The following is a 24653-nucleotide window of genomic DNA, read 5'->3' as shown; positions in this document are numbered from 1 at the left end:
AAGTTGTTTATCTGATTGCTCCAGCTCCTCTTACATTTGCGATTGTTTTTCCACTGTCATATCTGGCTTGGCTCCCTCCACACTTCTCCCACCATACCATTCCTTGCAACCCCCCCACCATCTCCACTCCTTTTACACAGTCACACACTCAGCAGTAGCAGCCCCCTTGAAGTGTATGGAAATGAACCCCAGTTGTTGAGTCAGAGGCTTTACTGAAGACAGAGGTGGAAGAAGGGCGCAAAAAAAAGAAGGCAAACAGAAGACAACAGCAGAAGAGAGTAGAGAAAGCTGTCCAGTATGTACCTCTGCTTTCTTAGGACTTTGTATGAGCTCCCTTTTCTTCATTCATTTATTCACTAAATAATTAATCAACTTATTAATTCATGGCTGTTTGGCCAAGAGGAACATCATTATCCATAGGCAAAAAAAATCTGACTTATGTGGGCTGGAGCAGGTTACACAAAACTTTAAGCATCTGTAATATCAGAACAGCATACATTGGTTGTTTGTAACTAAATGGGTAGTAGAAAACTCACACTATAGTTACATCTATTCTGATTATGTTCTCTTCTTGTCTGTCACAAAACATTTTCCTCTTTAACGTGGTAAGGTCAAACCTCATTATCAATGAAACTTGACTCCATGGGTGCAAACATAACTAAAAGTCAAACATGGACACAGGCAGGATCACACAAGTACAAAGAAAACAGAGATCAACAATGAATATGATATCATTGCAGAGAGTTTCTTTCAGATGGCCAAGCAGCTCCAACTAGCTGTGAGGGAAGAAGGGAGGAGAAGAGACTGTCTGTCCCAGTCTTTTCCTGTGCTGCTCTGTGGCCCCTGACAGCAGCCCCCTTGGCTGAGCCCTGAGGGGTAAACAACCCAGCAACAAGAGAAAGAGTGTGTGTGTGTGTGTGTGTGTGTGTGTGTGTGTGTGTGTGTGTGTGTGTGTGTGTGTGTGTGTGTGAGTGTGAAAGAAAGAAAGACAGAAAGAGAGAGAGAGAGAGACAGGCACAGAGAGAGACACGTTTGTGTCACAGAAGAAATACAGCAGAATGCCACTTACACTGAACACTGGCACTGCCCGTCCAGGCGAAGGGGTCCAACCCTGCGAAGAAGGGGCTTGCCTTCCGCAGCATACATGCACCGCGACTGGTGACATCATAGAGCTGACGGGGGCCCATTCCCAGAGCCTCCATACAGTCAAACATGGTACCCCCCACCCTAAGCTCAAATCACGACGAGCACTCAGTCCGGCCTGTCCTGCCGTGCTTTGACTGCTCACGTCACTCGCTGAGGCAGTGACAACAACACACAGCAGCAACAGCTATCTGGATTTGCTTCCCTCCCTTGACTTATCTCTCGCTGTCACTCTCTGTGCTGTGCTTTCCTGCCGATGCTGAGTTTCCCTCTTTCCGTCTCACTGGAATGCAGATCTGGTTCCTGCCTTGCTGGGCTTGGCTGAGTTGAGCGTGGCTCTCCCTCTCTACTTTTCACCTACCCCTGGGTGAGCTGCTCCCTGTCTGCTGTAACAGACCTAAATAAGAGCCTCTCACAGCTCTCGCTGAGCCCCAGACACAGCAGAGCGAACCAACTGCCTAGGCATGACGCTCTGAGAGGGGGTGGAGAGAGACACAGAGAATGCCAGAGAGGGCGGGATAAAGAGAGGAACCCAGAGGGGAGGCGTGATGGAGGGAGGAGAAGGGGCTGTCCAGAGCCTACACTGGAGGAAGAACTAATCTGCTTAGAGGACAAAACTTTATTCCCATTCTTCTTGTGATTTTTTTTTTTTTGTCTGTGCGCCTTTCATGTTTCACATTTCAGCCCCAAATGCAAACAAATAATCACAAACATTTCCCTTTCCCATTCATATCTGGTCCCTGTGTGTCTCCTCTCAGCACCTCCCCCAGTTCTCTGCAGTAAATATGAGCCCCGTCCCCTCCCTCTTCTGAGCCCCCGTCTCTAATCATAACCATATTAAAGTCCAGCCACTGGTCGAGCATTTATGTGTGTGTCAGAAAGAGAGCCAGAGACCGAGAGAGAAAGAAGACTGTGCTGTGGTTGAACCTAGGAAACCAGATGCCACGGTAAATCCCTCCCTCCTCTCTGTCTGCTTCAAGGAATAGAGGATGGGCAGTACTTTCTGTCTTTCCCTCTGGAAGTGCTTCAACAGTGATGAATGAGGGCTGCCTTGCTCAATCCCTGCAGAGCATTTACACAAACAAACACCCTTAATATACAAGCACACCATGTGCAGGGCACACTCCTTACAGATTCACTTGACCTTGTTTTTGATTTATATCTGCAAAAGATTTGCAAGGATACTGATGAGGGGCGGTTGGTGACGTATTGAATTTGATATATTAAAAAAACACTCAACACCTGAATGTGAAACAGGTTTCATTACTATTTACGCCATAAAACTTCCACATTTAGCCTTTTTTCAAACACTAGTTGTTTTGTGTATGGATGAGAACAATTCAATTAAAAAAAAAAACAGCAGTCCCCACACAGTGACAGTAAATCAAGGGAAATCAATAGCTGGTCTGCGGTCGATAAAGGAGCCTGTCACTGGTCCTAACTGTTGCTCAGCAGATGTATAGACTCTGGCTGGGCTAAAGCAAACAGCCTGATACAATGGGAGATATATGATAATAGAACGGCTTGAGTCAGTGAGCTCTGCACATTTATCTGCCCCCCTGTCAAACCAGTACAAGTGGTACAACCCAGCAGGCAAAAAAGACACCATTTCCTGTCAATCTGTGCTGCCGGCTACACTCTCCATAAACACACAGTGCCCTCCTCCCTCCATCCCCCTCCTCTGTCTAACACTTCACTCTTTTTCCTGTCTCATGAAAGAAACCATGCTTTCACATTTCGGGCTATTTTGAATGATTTTCATTACACTGTTTATTGACCTAAAAGCTACTCCTCCAGCTGAGACATCTGGTTTATTTTCTTAAGCTGGCACATACACGCACGTGCAGTCAAACACAAATGTGTGCTGAAACTCACACTAGCACACAAACAGACACACATTTAATAGTTCTTTTGTTGCATCAAACAGTAAACAACATCAGTAGTTTTTTTTTATGTGCTTCTACAGCTGTCAGGTCATAAATAGAAACTTTATGAGAACAACAATAGAGCAGTGAGGCTAGATAACAAACTGTTATCTATCAGAAATGCCATGACTAACAGTTTGTTGTTAAAAATGGCACCTTTCATTTTCTACCTCTCAACCCATTTACATGATAATTCAAAAAAATGTCCTGGACTGTGGATGCATTTCAGATTAAATCATCACTGCCTGGAGTCACATTTTTATGATCCACATGCATTCTTCTCACACTCGTCTTTCGTCTCCTTCCTGTTCTTTTTTTTTTCCTTGCTGCTGGTTTCATACAGCATCCTGGAAACCAAAAACTGGCTAATCCCCTGGTGCTCAAATGTTCTATGTAACATCAGCACTGCTTGCCAGGACTGCTCTGTGGACTGGTGAGCTGCAGCACAATCAATTTATTAAATAATGTGCTCACACTTGAAACCCTTCAGTTTTGGGGGATTTATGGAGCCTATCCGATTCCCCTGGTTTTGACATTTCTTTTAACTGTGTTTGAGGCTATAACTCAGACCACTAACCCCATAGTTTCTCTGCTTATTGGCAACCAGCACTGGGAGCTGCGAGTCTTGCTGGGCTTTGGAGGGTTTGCAAAGTGAGTTTAGACATCTAATCTACACATACTCCATACTGCTGCTGACCCAGGCTGGTCCCTGCCTTCCCCTCCCTCCCCTCCTTCCTCCCCTTCCTTCCCCAACCAGAGAGGTTGAACTCTAGAAGAAACCCCCACAGGGCCACTAACTTTCCCCCAAAACTTATCCTGCCCTCCCTCCTTCTCTCCATGACTCTCTGGCTCACAAGTCTCTCCATCGCTCTCCTTAATTTTTTTTTCTCCCCCTCTGTTTCTGCAAATACTCTCCATTTCATCAAGGTCCCTATGGCCATTTTTTCCTGACTGCGTGATTTGTTTTAGTTGACAAAGTTCTGTAGTTCTCTGTATTTGTTTCTGGTTTTGGGAATATTTTATTTTCAGTGGCTGCCAGCTCACTGGTCATTTTGAGTTAGCTGCTGATTCCAATTGCATTTTATTTGAGCAATTAAAACTGATTTTAACACCCAAATAAAACATCTTAACTATCATTTTTTTTATGACACTTTGTATCATGTTTAGTTTCTTCATCCAAAGAGAAGACAGGGACGCTCAGTCAGCCGGACCCAATCTGCTTATAGCTGCACGTGGGCTGATGTCCAGGAAAATCAGGCTTTACTACTGTCTGACACCCTGATGCCGATTACAGATAAGACGTATACAACACATTGTTGCCACTTCCTCTGTATACAGTCATTCAGGTTCCAACCAAACCGTCAACAACGCAGTGCTGTGTGAGGTAATAAAGAGAAGTCTTTGCGCTGAACACAGCATGGTGATTTTGAAAGGAATGTGGAGCTTTTTCCATTTCTGATGTGGGCATGTGTGCAGTGTGTGGACATGCTGAAACAGATTGCTAGTGATGATAGAGACACTGAACACCAGTTCAGGATGCCCTCCCACCACAGCTCCAGTTACGTAGTACACAATCACTTGTGCATCTCATTTAGGCTGCTTTTTTAAAATTTTGTTTAATTTCATTTTACAAATAAATACGTTACCTGTTTAGTTTGAATTAAAAATCAAATCAATTTATGTTTGGATATGAAAGGGTGTGTTAACTTCTTACGTTGGAAAAAAAAAAAAATCTGCTACAGCTGCTACAGGTTTTACACAAGTTTAGCTCTGACAAGACATGTAATCTTATTGTCATCTGACTCTCTCTCAAAGTATAACCTTGGACAATACCTCTGGAAGATGAGGAGGGATGTGAGGCATGACTTCTGAGAGAGAGCTCTCGCCCCCCTTTTTTTCAAGGAGCAGCCATGTTCACATGCTGGTCGCACCAAACGCCTAACAGAGCTACTTTTCAGACAGCTATCAGCCTTGGCCATCTTTCAGAGAAATCATTTTCTCTCTGTCTTTCTCTCCTTCTGCAATGTCATGACACTCTGCTACCCGTGTTTTTGGGGAGGGGGGGCGACCACACAAATCTCATAGTTGTTCAGCCAAAAATACAAACCCCCATCTTGCTCTCCTAAACACGCCCTGGGTCCGTGCGCCCTCCCACGCGTTACGAAGACCCAACCTTTCTTTCTCGCCATAGCGAGTTTTCCGTCTTGCACGTGTTCGTAAAGGCCTGCCTGAAAACATACCCCTCCCATTTTTAATAGTAGCCTCTTTATCTTCATCTGTCATCATATCAGAGTTGTAATACACTCTGTGGCCTCTTGCTTACTAGCAAACTTTGCTGACTTTTCATACACACAGGCATGCCGACACACAAGCATGCACACACACTTCATACACGTAAAGTTGCAAAAAGTTTCCAGGACTTGGGGCAAATTGGCTCACACTTGCAGAGAAGGATCATGAAAGGAAGTCCAAGGTGAAGCCTCAGGAGAAAAAAAGGAGGAGGAAAGAGAAGAGAGCAAGGAAACTCAAGAGTGCATAAGCCATCAGGATTTAAATGGATATCATGAGAGGAGCAGATATTCCACTCACTATCAGTTTCACTCAAACGTTCACTGGGTGCAAAGAAGTGGAGACAAATAAAGTGAACCTCTTCGTCCACTTCCCCCATCTTTTGAATTATGGCCAGCACTGGTTGAAAAACACAGAAAGGGCAATATGAGGAATTGATTTCCAAAAGGGAGGGGAGTTCCTCAGAGAGCTGTTATCTTGAGGCTCGTGGTCGCTTAGGTAGATGAAAGCAGGGATGTCAGGCGAAGCAGAGCTGTTTATTAAACCTGAGGAAAATCCAGTCTCACTGATAGATCATGGACACAGCCAAACAGCGCTACACATGCTGTCATCACACACGAGCACACACAAGTGGCGCAGTCCTAGCATTACTAATTTGCTATGTAGATCATGGTCACAGGAGCAGAGATGCCAGCGAGCAGATGGCTCAGTAACAGTACTTTCTCTGATGTGCTGGCACAACAAATGTCGTTGAACACCAGGGTCAAATATAATGATTTAGTGTTGCAGCACATAGTTATACCACTATCAAATCATGATTTTTCAAATCTGCTGAACTGGAAGTTATTTTGGCTGCTGATTTTTGTTAAACAGATCTATTCATACTGTCACTGTTGCACCACTGTGAAAAAAATAAAAATAAGTACCTGAGACTGAGAAAAGAAAGATGATAAGGGAAAGTAGTTATCTAAAATTTATCAGTGTTATCTTACAATCGTAAAATCAGTATACACCTCATACATCTTCACTGCACTGAAACATCCATCCAATTATTTATGTAGTATCATAATCTATACTAACCCCAATTAAAAAAAAAAGAATAATTAGGATTCTATGTAAATATAAATTAAAACAGAAGCTCCATACTCAATTTAACATTTTTTTAATTCAAGAAATCAGAAAATCAAAAAAATGATTAAAAAAGTTTTTGAATTTAAAAACATTGTATAATGACAATGTTTCAAATGCTGAAATGTCATTATTTTTGTAAAATAAATTATCATCTTGAATTGGATTGAGCAATACGTTTCAAAACAGTCAAAATGGGAAACAAAAGACTAGAAAAGCTGCTGGATGCTCCCAGCACATAATATTATTAGACAGTTCAGAGAATCTTTAGATGTGTCTAGGACATAGCTTAGACCCAATGTTGAATAGCTGTTATCTTGAATTCCTCAGGCAAAGGAAAAAAATTCTAAATAAATCACCAATACCAACCTGTGGTGGAACCATTGCATGGACTCAATAAGACTTCTGAATGCCATTTCCAGTTTGTCCCTGTATCCACAAAACAAAGTTGAACTTCATGACGTAAAGAATAAAACCTAAATGAAATATAAAAACAAGATCTAACAACACTGGTACCACCTCTGGGCTCGAGCTCATTTAAGCTGTACCGAGGATTGTGGATCAATTTCCAGTGGTCTGAAAAATTATTTTAGGAGATCACTGAACAGTTTTCCAGTTCAAAGGTCAGTATCTATGATGGTTTGGGGACTGCATTATTGCACATCACATGAGCAACTTGCACATCTCTAAAGGCATCACTAATGTTAAATGATACTGTAAATATAGAGCAACAAACGCTGCCATTCAGAGGAGGGAAAGTCTTGCACGCTCCAGCAAAACACTGCCAAACCTCATTGTGCACATTTCACAACAGCATGACTGTATAATCGAGGTGCATGTTCTAAGATGGCTTGGTCCAGACCACACTTTGCATTCAGGCAAAAAAGTGAAAAGATTTCAGAGCTTTAGTATTTCATTATTTTTTTAACCATTTTTTTAATACATAAAATACAGAGAAAACAGTAAATATGATCATATTTTAACAATCAGTTCAAAGAGTTTTGAAGACGACATGCACTCAGATGTATGCAGTATGCAATAATTACATGTCGAGCGTGTAGATTTTCTAAGATTTTTCAAAAACATCACCTGTAATGTTTTCACTTCAGTCTCATCCAGCTGTTGCAGCCTTCATAAATCTATTAGAAATCAGTAGTTAGATTCCAGTTTCTCTATGGATTTCACCTATTTTTTTCATGTATAATTTGCTCTACTGTGTTTTGTGTTTATTTGCCTGGTGTGTTTTTGATCTTGTATCATTATTATTGCTAAACAACCAATTCATCCCTCCTGGGACTAGTTAACTTGAGACTGACAGAGATCAGAGATGGATTAACTCTTGTCTCAAGAGCAAACAGAAAAGTGAACACTAAGGTGTCACTAAAGGCCTTTCAGAGTTTCAAAAAGAGAGGTGACATGGGAAATGGGAGTTCAGTTTTCTTGTGTGTCTGGGAAAGCTTGTGCCGACAAGGAAGTGAGGGGCAAACAGGGCTAAGATCATCGTTTTCATTTCCACACATCAATCACTTTCTCTTCCGTTCCATTCCCTTTCCCCCCTTCTCTTAACTATACAGTGCATCCACCGAAGCACACACATGGGCACCCAGAAGAATCCAGACCTACACCAACAACAACGTACCAACCTACCTCCATCAAGGGTGGACTGAAACCCAGCACTTATGAAAATAAATAACACGGCACAATGTGCTATTTGTGCAGAGCTTATCCTCCAGTGAAGAAGTCTTCACTCTGCTGGTCGACATCCTTCCCTGCTGTCCCTCTCCTCCATTTAAAGGTTCGCTTTTGCATTCCCTCTCATACCACATTTCCCACCAAAATGGTTCCTTTACGCAACTCCCTGAGCTCCCTAAGCCAACATGACCTCCTTATGAGTGTTTGGTGTGTGTGTGTGTGTGTGTGTGTGTGTGTGTGAGGGGGTTTGAGAATGCTATGAGTGTTTTTAATTATGTTACTATGTATGAGGCTATTTTTAATTTTTTTTGTGTGTGTGTGTGCAGGAACATTTAAATCCTTTTCATTGTCGGCCTAACTAAACTGTTTGTGTGAGTTGTATGTTTATGCAAACATCTGTGTTTGAATCAGAGTACACAGAGTTAACACACAAATGCGTGTATATATATTAGAGAGCCAGTATGCTGATGTTGGTGAGTGTGTCAAATAATTTGTTTGTGGTGCATTAATCCCAAATCTGACGCACAGTATACATGATCAGCTGTGCACCTCTTCTCCAGCAGAGGCACGGCTGAGCTGACTCGGGCTCACAAGTTTCAACACATTTTTCATTCCATTCCACTAAAATAATGCTTTTAATTTCACACACTGTAATGCAGCTTAAACATTTGCAGCAGAGCCTCTCGTGAATTTTCCTGTTTCATTACTCAGCATAACCACAAAGATTACGGTATAAATGGAAAGTCCAAGCCCAGTGAAGGACTTGAGATTTTGGGCCAGGCCATGTGAGCTGAAGGAAATGACCTACTAGCTTTTCAAAACATCCCTGTGGCTGCCTTTGGGGCCAGAGCTCTGGCCCTGATTGGTGAAAGCTTAGAGAGGTGTTTCAGGGCTCAGTGACGATGTTATCACATAGTAAGTGGCCTTAATGGGCTTCCAACTGTTTGTTTGAAGGGCTCCCATAATGACAGGGATAAACTGATAACAGCCACTGCTACAAACGGCATAGAGAGTCATCAGACCCTCTCACGGATGAGCAGACGCCTTTGCCATTTATTCAGATATGGGCAGCAAGGATGGGAGCATTGTAGCACAGCCACATGGTCACATGACTTGAAGGTTAAGATGAGGCAATTTTTTTTTCTGGGACCACTTCCTCAATGCATGCACCAAGATTGAAAAAGCAGTCGGCCCACGCAATCCCACCCCGTTCCTGGCTCTTCCCACCTCTGTGCAAAACAGGTATTTCCGAAGACACTCTGGTGCCAAAAGAGAGCACCGTCATGGGAGGTGCATCGACAGGTCAGTGCAGCATGCACGCCCAACTGAGGCAGGTATCACCCAGGCTACCTTACCAACAACAAAATACAAACACAGAGCACTGAAGCTGGGCAAGAAGGCAGAGCTATTGATTGCTCACACATAAATATCCAAAGTGCCTTTTATGTGGAAGGTATTTTCTCAGTCTGGCCTACAGACAGGTCTGACAACAATGAGCAGGACTGTTAAGCCAACTCCTGGAGAAGAAGTAAAAGGAAAAGAAAAACAGAGCCTGGGAAACGTCCAAGCCAAGGCCTTTTGTCTTCCCCACTAACATTTAAGAGAGTGGGGAATGAGACTGCTGTCAGCAAAATGACTTGTAACATACCTTGTCAGGGGATACACCAATAGGATGTTTTAAAAGCCAATAAAAACAACAGAGAGTTTTCCACTGAGAGGCAACAGTTTAAGCTGAATGCTAAGATGTATTTTTTCATGGGAAATAAAGTGGAGAAGAGTTTTAACTGCTTTGGAATTAGTTGGTTAGTCTATCAATTCATACGTCAACGAAAAGAAAATGGATAAAACATTTCATCAGATATTTTACTAACTGACTAAGAGTGCCAAAAACTAACAGGTTTAGGCTTCTCCCCTGAAATAAATTGCAGAATATTTGAGGTTTTGGACTGCTGATCAAACAAAAAATTTAATAATGTGCATCTTAATCACAGCAGTAAATAACATTGGACTATATCAGCTTACATCAGCTAAAAGATGCACTAAAAAGCCACGAACCTCCACACATGGCTGAACTTAGGCTCACTGTTGCTGTGATCCCGACTTAATCTTTGACCCCAGTCTTGCTTCAGCTCTGACAGAGAGCTTAAACTAAATAACTGCACTCCTTAACCCTTGTGAATGATGCCAGTGCCAGTGTGGATGTGTCAGTACAAGCAGTCATGTATGAAGCCCCAATGCATGTGGTTGCCTGCGTCTGTTTGTGCTTTGATACTTGTTTTTGTTTTAACTCATGCCAGCGTAAAAACCAAAAAGAATCCATCTGTCAGTGCGGTGGGATTTCGGTCTGCGTCAGGGGGTATGTTTCTAGTTTTTAGATGAAAGAAGTGCTCTGTGTGTGTGTGAGCAAGAGAGGGTTTGTGGGAAGAGTGTCTCTGATGGCATGTTTGCCTGTGTGTTTTTCTTGAAGGGTGTGTTCTTGGATTCCACCACACAGGAACATTACCCCTAGGTGCTCTTTCTCTCGCGCACTCTGGTTCTGTGAAAATACCTTGAGGATTAGGTGGGCAGCGGCAGTGAGAAGGACGAGGTGGGGGGCGGGTGAGGTAGTGATTGACGGCTGAAAAGCTGGAGAGGTGCTCAGGCATGCTGTGGTGGGGGAGAGAGGGGGACTGCACACACAGGCAAGGGGGGTTCAACGGCTCCGCACTCAGCTGTTGCCACCCACACCCATTATTACCCCTCCACCACCTACCACCCACCACCACCTGCCACCCCTTAATATTGCACTCAGATCAGATTTCAAATAACTATGCTTACCTTTACCTCAACAAAAGTGTTCATTCTTTTCTCTCTCCTTCAGACTCTCTCTCTTTTACACTGACAACCTAATCAGCTACCCTTACTGCACTGGTTACGGACACCCTAACCTAGAATCCTGTTGTTGATTTGTGACAAGCAGGTGTTTCCAACAATGAGCAATGTATGTCGGCAGCGTGTGTCTAATCTGGCTAGTTGTTGCATGACACAAAAACACTCTGGATTGCCAACAATCTCCTCTTTGTGCTCTGTGCGCCATACATCATTACATTTTAGCACCAGTATACAACAGTGCCCCCTGTGGTTAAGTATAAAACTAGAAGACTGACATTAGAGCCTATGTTTTTTTCTGCATCCAGCTCACCTTTCCTCTGACAAATAGGTGTACAGCATGCACAGTCTGATTATAAAACTGCAATATGGCTCATTTTAAAATACTTGTTGATGCTCAGATCTCATCACCTCACAATGAAAGAATGTTGTTTTGTCTCCTTTTGCAGACTTGTGGGTTGTCTGCTTCACAAAAGCTCTGTGAGAGGTCGATGCACACACACCCTCACTTACACACAAACACACACCAGTGTAGCTGGAGCCAGAGTTTGTGGTCACAACCACATCATCTACAAGCATCAAGTATATAAGGAAACCACAGGAGCAGAGTAATCATTGTTTTGATGAAAGCAGACTTTTTGCCCCATGGTTTCATTGGAGGATTTTTTTCTACCACTCCTCCTATATCACAAACGGACCCTAAAGTTTTCCATTTCCTCAAAATTATACATAATGAAGTGTAATTTTAACAGTCGTATAATTCTTCTTCCAGTACATGTCCAAACGGTTTAATGGGACATGAGTAAAATGGAGGTACAGTTGAGAGCTGAGATGGAAATGATACATGATATATTGAAGACGAGGCAAACGCACACAGTAATGAAAATGACTTACAGAGAGCGGCCATCTCTTTGGGCAGGTCAGCCCCAAATCTCCCAAACAGGCTGCTGTTGGCCAGCAGGTCGAAGGGGGAGTGGCTTCTCATGGAGTTGAAGGGAAAGGGGTAGACAGCAGGTGGGAAGCCAGTCATGTGACCCACCTGCTGTTCCCTGTTGGTAGCCATGGCAACGGAGCACCCAGGGGTCCGCAGCGGGCTATTGCAACACCTGGAAATCCTGGACAGAGTTTAAATTTGAGTCCTCCGTACAAGCAGTGAGCCGAAGGGAAGATGGAGTCCACTTTAGAGGAGGTATCCAGGCAGTTTTCTAGGGAAGAGAAGACATAAACATTTGTCTTTTCATACTTGAAAATTTACCAACATAAAACACAAGAGGAAATGTTTCGGCATGAACGTGAGGATAAAATCTGTGAGTTGTGTTGAAATCCTCACTAGATTTCGCCTGACTTCAACCCTGAGTCAATCTACACTCTGGGACAGAGAATAGTCTATCCATCATATAAGGATGTGTACACTTCATACCTACAGGTATGACAGAATGGGAAGGGAAGAGGGAATTGGGAAGGATGGGAGGACAGGAACCATAACCAATAAAGACATGCAAGGAAAATAGCGAGTGAGCTGTGAGAGGAAAGGCCAGAAAAAGTGGGACTGGGTGAGGGGAAAATAAAATAAAAAAGAAGTTTGGAAAAAGTTATAACAGGGAAGAACGGGAGGGAGGGAGGATAAAAAAGAAAGAGGGAGAAAGTGAGAGAGAGCTCTTGTTCCTGCAGTTTTGAAGAGCTTCCAGACTTCTGCAGTGATTCCAGGCTATGCCATATGATTTAAATCACCAGAACCCTACTATAAAGACCTCCTCTGTTTCTGTTGCCAGCCTAGCACAGCAGCCTGCCTCTTTGCCTCTTTCCCCCAGGACCAGAGGCCCAGACACGGGGTCCGGAGCATGAAGAAGGGAGGGAGGAAGGGGTCGGTGGGGAGGGAGAATGAGATCCACTGATTGCTAACTGATGCTGTCATTTCCAACTATCTTCTCTTGAGGTCAGGCTTCCATCCCACAGAGTCATTTTGGCTTTAACCTCCTGCAGCCTTCTCATCACTTTGACTGCTCACAGTAGGCACAGACAAGTCAGGCTCAAGAGTGGACAATCCTACAGTTATGCCCCACCGTTGACTCTCAATACAAGAAGGGGGGAAAAAATAAATAGAAAAAATATTTTCTTTTTGACTTTCGCTTCCTAAGAGTGATTTCATGAGAGGGTGGTGTGATCAGCTTGTTTTTTAAATGTGGCTTTGAAAAAGAGCAGAGCCAAGGAATTTGGAACTGCTGTGGCTTGTGAATCTGGGAGAAAAGACAGGGAAAAAAATCCTGGTAATGAATTTGGTATAAACAAAGAAATGAGCGGAGAAAAAGATCTAAGGCTGAACCGGTGAACTGCAGAACTGAGGGGGGGGGGGGGGGGCACAGAGGAACAGTGACAGGGTCTGGGCACTTGGGGGCACTAAGGGGTGGCGCCGTGCCCAGGAAAAAGAAGGAGAGCTTTCCAAGATGCACACATATGCACGGCACACTCTGTGACACATACACATGTAATCAAGCACTCAATAACTCCATACGTCACATGTCTGAGAGCACCCTCAAGCACACACACATACACACACACACACACACACACACACACACTTCTCACCCCGTGCCTTTTTTCCAGGGCTCTGGCTCCCTCCCTAACTCTCTTTCTGGCTCTTTCTCTTTCAACAGAGCCAGTTAATTACACCCTACTGCTGCAGGCAGCTTCAAACCACCACTAATTTAGAGTTCCATTACAGTAAACTGTTCCACATGTGCATCCAGGGCCCAGGCAGGCTCGGGTGGCCACGTTTCAGGAAGGAGCAGCCGCCGATAGGCACCCACCCCCATTCTGCCAACACAGCCTGCCATCTTTCTTCTTCTCTCCCTCCTTTTCCCCGCTTTTCTTGCCTTATATCTCCCCTTTTCCAATCTACTTCTCACCAAACATTTCTTGGACTTTTTTTCCCCCTGTACTCTTGATCTCCTCTCTATAATCATGTCCTTATACTCAATCCTCTTCCCCGCCTCCCTCACCCATACCCCTTCTGCTGCTTATACAACTTGTACCATGACCCTGTGCAGCAGTTCCACTGTGTGGCTCACGCACAAAAGCATCACTAAAGATTTCAAAGTGCGCCTAATGGGAGCAGAGGTATAGACTGGAAAAACAAAACTGCCAACAACTCACATGTGTGAGAATATATATGCGCTTGGCTAGCATTTGGCCCATTTGGATATCTCTTTCATGAACTCAAACCAGCTCCCATAAAGGCAGCGCAGTATGTCTGCAAGGGCTGAGAGAGAAGAAGAGATGGAGAAAAAATTAGCAGAGAATACAGCAGTACGCATATGACTATTCTCACAGCAGGAAATAAAAGTATATCAATCTGAAACTTTGTGTTAAAATGAGTTTTAAGACATCCGGCCCGAGTTAAGTACCACCCAGTAAACCGCGGTGCCACTGTACATTCAAATAAAGGTTATGAAATGAGGAATAAAACTAACACTGAAAAGTGTAATAATACAGAGACAAGCTTTTTTAAAAAGAACCCAATAACTTTACGCTCCCCAAACACAATAATGAATTAATAAAAAGAGTTGGCGCCAGCGTTTTTTAATGAGTCACATCAGCCCAGCAGATTTTTACAGAGCCATTTATGTTTTATGTTGGGTCCTGTGGTAGCCTCTTTTCTCCAGCCCGTCTGGGGCTATAAGGGGAATTTGGAGTGACCTCATACCCTGTTAGCCAGGGCCAAACGGGCATGGAGGGCCTCCCCACTTCCCCTGAGCCTGGGGGGCACACAGGAGGCAGCAGGCAGCCAGGCAGGCAAGGAGCACCAGAGCCAATGATGGGTGGGTTCACGGCTGTGGGGACTTTCCATCATTGCTTAAGAGGTGCACTGTAGCAGTTTAAATTTACTTTGCTTGTTTCTGTAAATAGTGCAGTGTCAGACCTCAGAGTAGTTCATCAAGCTTAACTTGACTCAATGGTTGCTCTTGAGATAATCCATTGATTTTTATCAGGACATGACACTGTGTAGCATGTGAAATTAACTCAATCAAGCCGGCAATTTGGAGACAGGGCTACAAGACGAGACATGCTCAAAGAGAATGAGATTCTCTTGTTTGCTGAGGAGTTTGGATTTCAACAGAAAGATAGAGCAGAGCGAAAAATCATGCAAGAGAGACAGACAGAGAAGGAGAACAGTTCCCAGAGACTGAATATCTGTCAAACAAAGGATATCAAATCCTCAGAGAGCAAAACAACAATTGTGCCTTAACCGTTGTGACAGAGTGAGGCCCCTCGGGCAATAAGATCTGCAGTCAAACATAACAAATAAATCACGGCATCTCAGGAAGCTCTGCACCACACAACCAAGAAAGGCAGTTGTTTCTTTTTTTTTTCTTTCTTTGTCAGCACAAGAAACCACCAGTGATTACTTGACATTTATAAGCAGGATTCTAGGTGCCATCGCTTTCCCGCATTGTTTACTGGTGGACGATTCTTATTCCCGTCAAGGGGAACGCAAAACAATCCAATTTTAATTTTAGATTTCAGTGAATGTTCAAAGTTCTCTCCGAAGGAGCCCTTGTTGATAATACTTTTTCGTTCACTTTTCTGACACTGAGTGAGTTCACAGGTTTTTATCAAGTTTCCCCAGACGGCCACAAAATACACATTTCCAAATGGTAAAAAAAACCCACTTCAGGCAGCCAGTGCAGAACAGCAACTCAAAGGCCTTACGAGAGGGACTGAGTTGTAAATTCACAGCCTCAAAACAGATGAATTCTGCCATGTATGCTGGCAAGGAAACTGTCATCTTACTTCTTTTCCACCTCTGACTTGCTCACCTCTACTGATTTTTTTTTTTTGCCTTTTTTTTTTTTACAGAAAATTGTGCATCTTTTTCCAATTTCTGCGTTCCACTTGTCAACATTGTCAGGTGATTTATGCCCAGTGAGTTTGTAAAGGAGACGACTTGAAGCAAAGAGGGGTGTCGTGCCACTGCAGCAGTAAAACAATGATTTCACAGTCCATGGGTCCTCCTAACTGAGTTGACAGACTGGCTTTTTCAACTGCTTGGATTATCGAGAGCATCATCACCGCTTAATCTGTCCGCAACGAGCCATCACAAAGATTTATGGACCCAGAGCTGTACATACAAACTTAATTGTTCATATTGAAACATGATCATGAGAGAATTATCTGATCTCGCTCCTGGCGTCAGCAGTATTTTGGCAGTGAAAACAATATCCTTAACACTATTATCTGATGCGAAGCTGACAGCTTCCAGTCTTTCAACAAGTGGCAGGCTAATGGCTCCAGAAGAGACGCAGAGTGACAGACCGTCTGGTGTTTCCCAACAGACCTGCATTCCATCACCTGAAACTTGTTTGACATCAGCCTGCTTTTGGCATCCTACAAACACATATTTGCTTATAGAAACAATGCAAAGAGGCACCTCTGTTTGGAAATCAGTTTCGTCAAGAAGTTTTGTTATTTTAATTTTTTAGGAGTGCCACTGGGAGGTGTGGTTATGCAATCCCTTTTCTTTCTATCTATAAATCATTAAATATGAGCCCCTAAATCTTCTTTATTTAAAGTTAACGTCACAAAATAAGTTGTGTTGACTTGCAGTGGAGCAGAGAGCTACGGAAAGAGTGAGAGCTCACGGTAAGACGTAAAACACTTTGAGACATAATGAAGTCATCCTGACAGCTTGCTGTTTCCATAATGTGATAGAGCTGTTTTGAGTACTCAACATAGTGAGGCCTTCTGTAGTTGTTTTTTTTTGTTTTTGTTGTTGTTGTTTTTTAAGGCAATACAAAAGAAAAAGGGCAAACAAACGATTGTAAGAAACTTTGACAAATGACTGGAAGTAAGCAAAGAGGAAGTTCAAAGATGTAACGCTGTGAAAGATAAAGCTGGTTTTACAAATAAGTCTCATGTGATAATTACTGAGGGATCCACATAGGCAACTATGGAGGTGTTTCCCTCCCGTAACCCAGAGAGAAAACAATCGTCTCTCTGTATAAAGCAAAGCATAATAGCTGGGTTCCACCACCACCACCGCCGCCGCCTTTAGCCGCAGGAGTCAAAGCAACACTGGCAGGCCCAAACACACACACATGCAAGTACAGCATGCACGACACTTCCACACGAGTTTAACTTTGCGCCAGAAGTTCATTTAATGAGGGCTGGGAAGCTGGCTGAAATGTAAATTCTCACAATCAGAGTGGCACACCTGCAAAAATAGACACAGGAAATAGTCTGCAAATAGTTTCCTTGTTAATTATAGTGTGGTAACACAGAGCCCCTCGATTCCTCTAAAATCACCTGGCTAACCCCTCCCCTGCACTTGGCCTTAATTGCGATAGAAATTCCAGAAAGAGACAGGTATCAACAACTCCCTGATTTACCGCTCAAAGTCATGACACAAAGAAGGACTGTTGGCGGATTTTGCAACGCAGAGGCTTTCGTGAGCCAACTGTTGTTTCAGAAGGTTCTCAAAAATAAAACACACACAGATCTGACATTTCCACACTTTGATGGGTTTTACATGAAGAATGGTTGTGAAAAATCAGATAATAATGATTTATTTTGTTATTCTACACAGTACTCAAGTTGTTGCCACATTCAAGGTGTATTTCCATGGACATGCAACACACATTGGGATTGTTATAATGCTAATCTCCACATGTAGACGATAAAGGATATGAGTGGTGGAAATTTGAGGCAGTCTGGTGCCTCGTGTGTACATAGTCAAAACCAAAATGAGAGGATGGTTTTAAAGACAAATTTAGCTCGAGGCCAACAGAACTCATAATCACAAGCACACTGTTCAGCTATATATTAACAGAGAGCTCAAATGTTGATGTCACTGAAGACAAGCAATTTGGTGTGAAGCACTGTGAAGGTAAAGCTGCGTTGTATGGATGGCCTGTCCTTACATAAGATCCACAGGTGCTTAAGTGGAGAAGGACAAGAGGGACATTTACATTCACATTACATTTAAGTGACATCTCTCTGCCTCAGAGATGAGCTCTGCTTTTTCCACTCCAGACGTCGAAACTGTGTCAGACCAGATCCCAGTGGAGAGAGAAACAGATATCACTAGCCTTGGAACAACCATCGCACACTTGGTTTGCTCACTTCAATCACACTGTCCCTCACACTTACGTCAGGCCCACCAGGGGAAATAAGTTGTGGACAGCAGGTGCAGAGCTGAAGCAGTTTGCCAACCGACCAGTCACTTCAGGTGCAATAAATCAAAATACAGTGGAGGAAAGCTACTCTCTGAGACCAGGTGCATAATCTTTATCTGATGTCCAAATCACACAGTACTAAATGCACCATGTTACACATAGCTGTAACAAGCAGAACCTGTTAACCTAGAGCATATGCCAACATCATTAAATAATCTTCTCTGACATCCTGCTAGCTGTGGGAGCACAATGAATAAACTTCCAAGTAAACTAAGACCAGAGTTGCAGACACACCTCACTCCACAGGAATCAGCCGGTGCCGTTTAAAATATGGAAAACAATGCCTCTCTTCACCAAATGTTCATATGTTAGTTATAAAAAAAATTAAAAAAAAACAGGTCAAGGACTGGTGACTCCTCTGGTGAATACACATCAAACACATGCAAGCGTGTACACACTAAGACACACACATATGCTAATAATAAAGAGCTCCACAGGCACAGGGTAACACTTAAAACACTCACTAATAAGCACATATGCGCACACAGGCACATGCAGGCAAACACACATGGTCGAGTTCATTTTCACATAAACTCAGTGTCACGCTCGCATTTATAAAGCACGAAGAAGCAAACAAACTGAGACAAAGCATGCAAACAAACACGTGTGTTGGGACATTTTAGTGTTTACGCATGAAAATCTGCTCAGATTCTGGAGCATGATTGATTGTCTCAAAGCCTCCCAAGTGTCTCGCACACTCAGTTTCTGTCTTCAATTAAAACTGCCAACCCATTGCTTAAAACAAGAAACAGTCTCGCTCTGTTAACAGGGAGTGAATGAGAAAAAAGGAAAACAAACACCGACTTAAGTTACTGATTCCAAACTTCAGTGCAAGTTACTCACAAGCTCTCGCGCTGAGGATGCAGATAGACGGATGAAGTCCTTGACAAAATGGTCCGATGAGTGGCGCGAGCCAATGAAAGGAAGAAAAGATGTGTGCACGTTCAACGGAGTCCCACCAACAGCAAAGACAGAGGAGCAGTGAGCTTCTAACTCTCTCCTTCACTCCCCCTCCTGCACCCTCCTCCTCCTCCTCCTCCCTGAGTCGCTACCTCTTAAAATCACTCTTTCACTCCCCAAATACAGGCACACACACTCACTCACTCTCTCACTAAGAAATAATTATACTGTGATTCATAAAGCCTTCCTTTGTCACGTGACCCCAACACTTCAAATATACAGCACATTTTTTCACAAGCCACACAATGCCTGGAGGGAAGAAAAAGGCCCAGCAAGCTTAAGTTTCTGTTTTTAATTCTCTCTGCCTTCTTTGTCTCTTGGGTGAATTATCTTTTTCCTCTTTCCACTTCTTGGCCAATAAGTCAGTTTCCTCACAAACTGCGCATGCTGAAATTTAAAGCCATGTCGTGATCTTAGATCATTCGTGTTTCATCAATGAGTGACGTAAGCCAGGTTTATTAGGAGAGGAAGCTTTAGTATACTGAACAACGCACATCATCCGCTTTGCATTGCTATGATTAAGCAAACACACGGTTTTAATTGGAAGCCAATTGGTTCATTTTTTCCAAGAACCACTATTGTTTGTTTTACCTTTTGTCATGAATCCTTGGTGTGATCTATTTCATGGATTTATTTGCCTGTCTGCTGACTAAAGGCACACACTGTGGGTGCTCTTTTTCTGTAACTCATATCCAAGTCGGGCACTTGGTCAGATTCCCTACAATGTCTGAGAGTCCTTAATAATGAAACAGAGACCTTTTGAGAACCATTACCCAAATATTACACACAAGAAACGCGATATGCGATAAAACATTGTGCACTTAGAGGAAATGAAATGAGAATTTTGGCATTTAAACTAACATTTTTTTGGGATCCACAACATCCATCAACATCCCGCCAAACACTGTGCACTAAGGAATACTTCAAACTCAACATTATCTTATCTCATATCTACGACTAAATCACTTCACCTACTGAAGTGAAACCAGTGGGTTGGCACATCAGCTGCAGGGAAGTCCCGTGTGAGATGGTAGAGCCGTGCAGCAGCAGCGGCAACAGAGACAGATCTGGGTGTGCCCCTGAAACGTGCCCCTCTTCTCTGTATGAGATCACATGTTTCAGATGTGTGTTTATGTGTTTGTGGTTCTGGGTGTGTGCCCTGTTTTTCTCAATGCAATGTTTCTCGAGTTGTTTTGCTTATGAGGAGCACCTCAAACCTCAAAACAGGGAGGAGTAGGCACACCTCAACTGGCACCTCAGCAGGCACTTTTCCCTCTTCATCTACAGAAGATACACACAGAAGTGCATACAGTCAGTGTAAACATATGCACGCTTCTTTGCCCACTAATAAAAGCAACACCTAGTATAAACTAAGAAAATGCAGCATGGAATCTTAGAACACGCAGCATCATTTTTCAGCATGTGGAGTTTTTCTGTTTATCCTCCTTTCTACTTGTCCATGTGAAGCCAGCTGCATATTTTGTTTGTAAAACTCAGCAACTGGCCTGACACAGATATAGATCTTATCCTCACTTAGGGCTGCACGGTGCTGTGGTGGTTAGTACCGTCGCCTCACAGCAAGAAGGTTCCAGGTTCAAGTCCCGGCTGGGGCCTTTCTGTGTGGAGTTTGCATGTTCTCCCTGTGTATGCGTGGGTTCTCTCCGGGTACTCTGGCTTCCTCCCACCGTCTAAAAGTATGCACGTTAGGAGCCCCGGGAAAGTAAAACCTCAGAGAAACAAACCAGGGTAGGGGATGCTCTTCAGCCTTGGCTGGCAAGTCGCTTATAAGAGGGAAAAGTCAAAGAAAACCAACCCCGAAGATGGATGTACTGGCGCGTAACGGCAGTACAACGCAACTCCGTCACGGAGACGAACGAGACAACAACAATCCTCACTTACACTGACCCCAATATGTCATCAGGATAAAGTCAAGCGATTTTAATAGGAAAACCGTTCTGCCTTATTCCTGTCCCTCCAATCTGTAAAAGCCACACATGGTCTACAGTAGCCCACCTTCAAATATTTTTGACGTGGATATGCCAGTATCTCAGAGTGAATGAATGGATAAGTAGTGAGAGGCGCTGTTGCCTTTCTGCTGAAACCTTATAGTCAGGAAGCGCAGATCTGAAACATGCTGCAAAAAGCCCTTCAGCTGATGCTTATCTCGTTTACATTTGATTTATGTGTTGCTTACGAGGCCACTAAGGCTAAGAGAAATCCCTTGACTGTTTACATAGCAGTACTAAATCGGCAGTTGTGTAATAGGAAACAAGTAGGTAAATACAGCCGTGGTTCAAAAACTATCTCTCTGTAACAGTGATGGGAACAGCAAGGTGTAGATTTCAAGTCAGTGTAAGGCCATCAGGCTGACTGAGACCATGCATTTGTGTCAGAATGTGTAGCCAAGTGCATGAAGTGTGTCAGTGCACAGTCCACACAGCACACATGCTGTGGTCCTTATTAAATTATGACAGTGAGCCTGAGCGGGGGGTGTGTTTTGAGCTGTGCTCATCTTGCAGCACGCACCTCAGTAGCTGTAATATGTGTGTGTGTGCTTGAGACTGTGTGCACGGTTGAGTGTGCGTAGGCAGTAGCAGTGAGAAGGTCAGAGGTTACTAGTGTTTGTGTTTCAGTGTCAGTGAAGTGTGCTCCAGGCAGAGATTTATGATCATTGTGTCTGGGAGGCTGCAGAGTGGAGGGATAATGAAGACAGATCAGAGTGCTATCTCTCTCTCCGGGCACCACTGGAAACATGGCCTATGGCCCCCGCCATTCTCGTATCATTAACTTCAGCCGGTGACATCATAACGCGCTGCTCTGACATCAATCCTAACACAGGGTGCACAAAAAGTAAAACACAGAGAGGCAATTCCTCGTAAGGAAGTCACCTGCAAACACAGTCATTGTTCAGCACAGTGGTCTGCAGCTTCTCCGGGTGTGCTTAGATATGAAATATTCATGGCAACATCTTACTTAGTCGTGTGTTTCTACTTTAGATTTGTCATATTAACATTCACAGGGCAGCGGAGTAGAGGCCTGGGGCACACTGGCAGAAGAAGAGGAGAAAAGGCAGAAAAGGAAAGAGGAAGGGGGGGTTGATGGAGAGAGAGGAAGTGAGGTCAGAGGGGTTACAGGGAGATGGCGGGAGGGGGAGGGAAGAGGGGTTCTGAGGTGAGGGGGCCAATGGAACAGAGAATGTGAGAGAAAGAGGTGTGAAATGGGGGGGTGAGATGGGGTGCAGAGCACTGCTGCCTGCGGTGGCAGGTTTCAATCAGCAACAAGATGCCCGTAATGAGATCACTTTTTCCCCACATTCAGATTGATGTCATGTGAAGTTTGGTGGCGCTCCGAGACAGGCAGCAAGCGCAGGGTGAACACTCACACTATTTGCACACACGCGCACAAAAATACACACAAGCAGAAACAAATTGATGGACACACACGCACAAACATACACTTTTTCCTGGTTAGAGACTTATACACACATCCTGTGAAATGAAGGAGCGCATTCATTCCACCTGGCAGAGCGAGCTCATTTAGAGTCCAACTGCCCTTCAAGTAAAAACATACACAGAGGAATACTACTCACAGGAAAATGAGTTACTCATGGCAAACGGAGAAATGAACGTGTTAGGGACCAAAGGGCATATACACCACTCTAACAAAAACAAATGAACGCAAAGTTGGGAACAAAGAAACGGCGAGCCAAAAGTTTTGCTTTTTATTGCAGATGAAACTACGGGGGGAAAGAAAAAATAAAAAGTATATGTGTGCACGCTTTTTGTGCACATTTCAGGGTGCACTCAGAGGTTGTCGACACGACTACCAATGTGTGTGCCAGCGAATGAGACCTCTCTGCCTTATTCCCCACATGTGGGTCTAATGAAAGGTGAACGGCTCTCCTGTCTATACTTTCCTCAAAAAAAAAAAATCAGCCATGATGTCACCATGAACCCATCTTGAACCCACCTCTGTCAAAAAGCATTACTCCAGCCCTCCCTCTCCCTGCCTCATTTTCTGTTCCACCTCTCCTTCCTTCACGCTCTGTTCCTGCCTCTCAGATACTTTACTGAGCTCCCATTCTTTTTCATATTTCCGTGTTCTTCAACATTTCCCCTCTCCCGTCCATGTCTGTATTTTTTTTCTTCCCCCACAGAAGAACACTGACTTTTTTTTTGTCCTCTGGCAAGCGTGGCCTAATTGAATCACTAAACTGCCATCTGCCAAAAATGCCAGGATGTTCTGATTATCAGAAACTTTGTTTAAGCTGTGGTTTTACACAAAAAAATGCTCAGATTGCATGAAGGGGAGCCAAAAAACTAAAAGCAGGGGGGAAAAAAGTGAGCGATGGGGGAGAATGCAAATGAAAGAAGGGAGAGGGAAAAAGAGAGAACACTGGAGAAGAGAGGGGTGGTGGGGGCAGCAAGAAGGCAGCCAGAGAGCCACATATGGAAGTGATTCTGTAATTACTGCAAATCTGTGAGCTCAAAAGGAAAGGTCTTCTTTTCCATGCCTCCTTCCCCGCACATAAAACTGCCCTTGCGAGAAAGCTGGGCACTAAATACTAACTAGGAAAAGACAAAAAAACTTTTTTTCTCTTTCTTTGCTTGAGCATTTTGGCAAAGGGGACTGTAGACAAATAAATATATGGTACACGTTTAATATGCTTAGTTTGAACACAGGTCTATTTTTCTAATCAGTAGGCTAATTCCACAAAATCTACTACTGGAAAATGTTGTGCATTCTTTGCTCATTTCCTTTGCCTTCCTGAGACAAATTTACCGCCTTGGACAACGATCTAAAGCAGTCTGTGAGGCTTAGGCTGGACTGGAATAAATTTAATTCTCTCATCGTCCACACACCTAACTGGCATCATTCACATAAGGCACACATTCAACTGGCTGTGTGGTGGTGGAGGGAGCGGTGGGTGGGTGGGTGGTTCGGAGCTGGGTGACAGACATAGGCTACAGACGCAGAGTGATGAAGACCGTCTCTTTCGCCTTGGGCAAAGTAGTGCTGTGCAGGTGCGTATGTTGGCAGCAACTTCTGTTCTGCTCAGTCCCCAAACACAGTTTCAGCAGCCTGTAATTATCTCGTGCCCTGCCATAACGTGTTCTCCTGATGAGTGCGTGAGTAATACTCTGTAAACACACGCCCGGATTGACGCAGCTCGAGCTGGGATTATTCTTGGACACATCCAATTAATCACGACAGGAGATGATTTATGTAAAGTGCAAAATCCTACCTTCTCCGCCTAGAGGAATGTATGCTTCGGCTTCAAACGCGAGCACATTCTCCACAGCAAAAGTTTAAATAGTGGAAGGCACGCGTGCGCACACCGAAGTTTGCAATGAAGGCTCCACAGGGAAAAGAAGAAAACAAAAGTAGTGGACAGTTTTCAGAGAAGTCTTCTTTG

General features: G+C 43.7%; 1 protein-coding gene across 3 annotated transcripts in view; it reads right to left on the bottom strand.

The window, feature by feature from the left end:
• Positions 1–24653, bottom strand: part of rarga (retinoic acid receptor gamma a) — a 42829-nt gene extending 18176 nt beyond the window's left edge. Inside the window, exons 1-2 of one of the 3 annotated variants that reach the window (XM_075476786.1) lie at positions 24483–24653; positions 11940–12250 (exon numbers count right to left, since the gene is read on the bottom strand). In XM_075476786.1, the coding sequence (XP_075332901.1) occupies positions 11940–12108 (169 nt within the window). In that variant the 5' untranslated portion in view covers positions 12109–12250; positions 24483–24653. Of the gene's footprint in view, positions 1–1069; positions 1618–11939; positions 12251–19120; positions 19300–24482 lie in introns of those variants that run through there. The other 2 variants (XM_075476785.1, XM_075476788.1) reach the window with 2 other exon arrangements.

Source organism: Odontesthes bonariensis, chromosome 10, assembly GCF_027942865.1.
Source record: "Odontesthes bonariensis isolate fOdoBon6 chromosome 10, fOdoBon6.hap1, whole genome shotgun sequence".
Taxonomy (NCBI): domain Eukaryota; kingdom Metazoa; phylum Chordata; class Actinopteri; order Atheriniformes; family Atherinopsidae; genus Odontesthes; species Odontesthes bonariensis.
The sequence above is the reverse complement of the archived record's forward strand: the minus strand, read 5'-3'. Positions and strand labels throughout refer to the sequence as shown.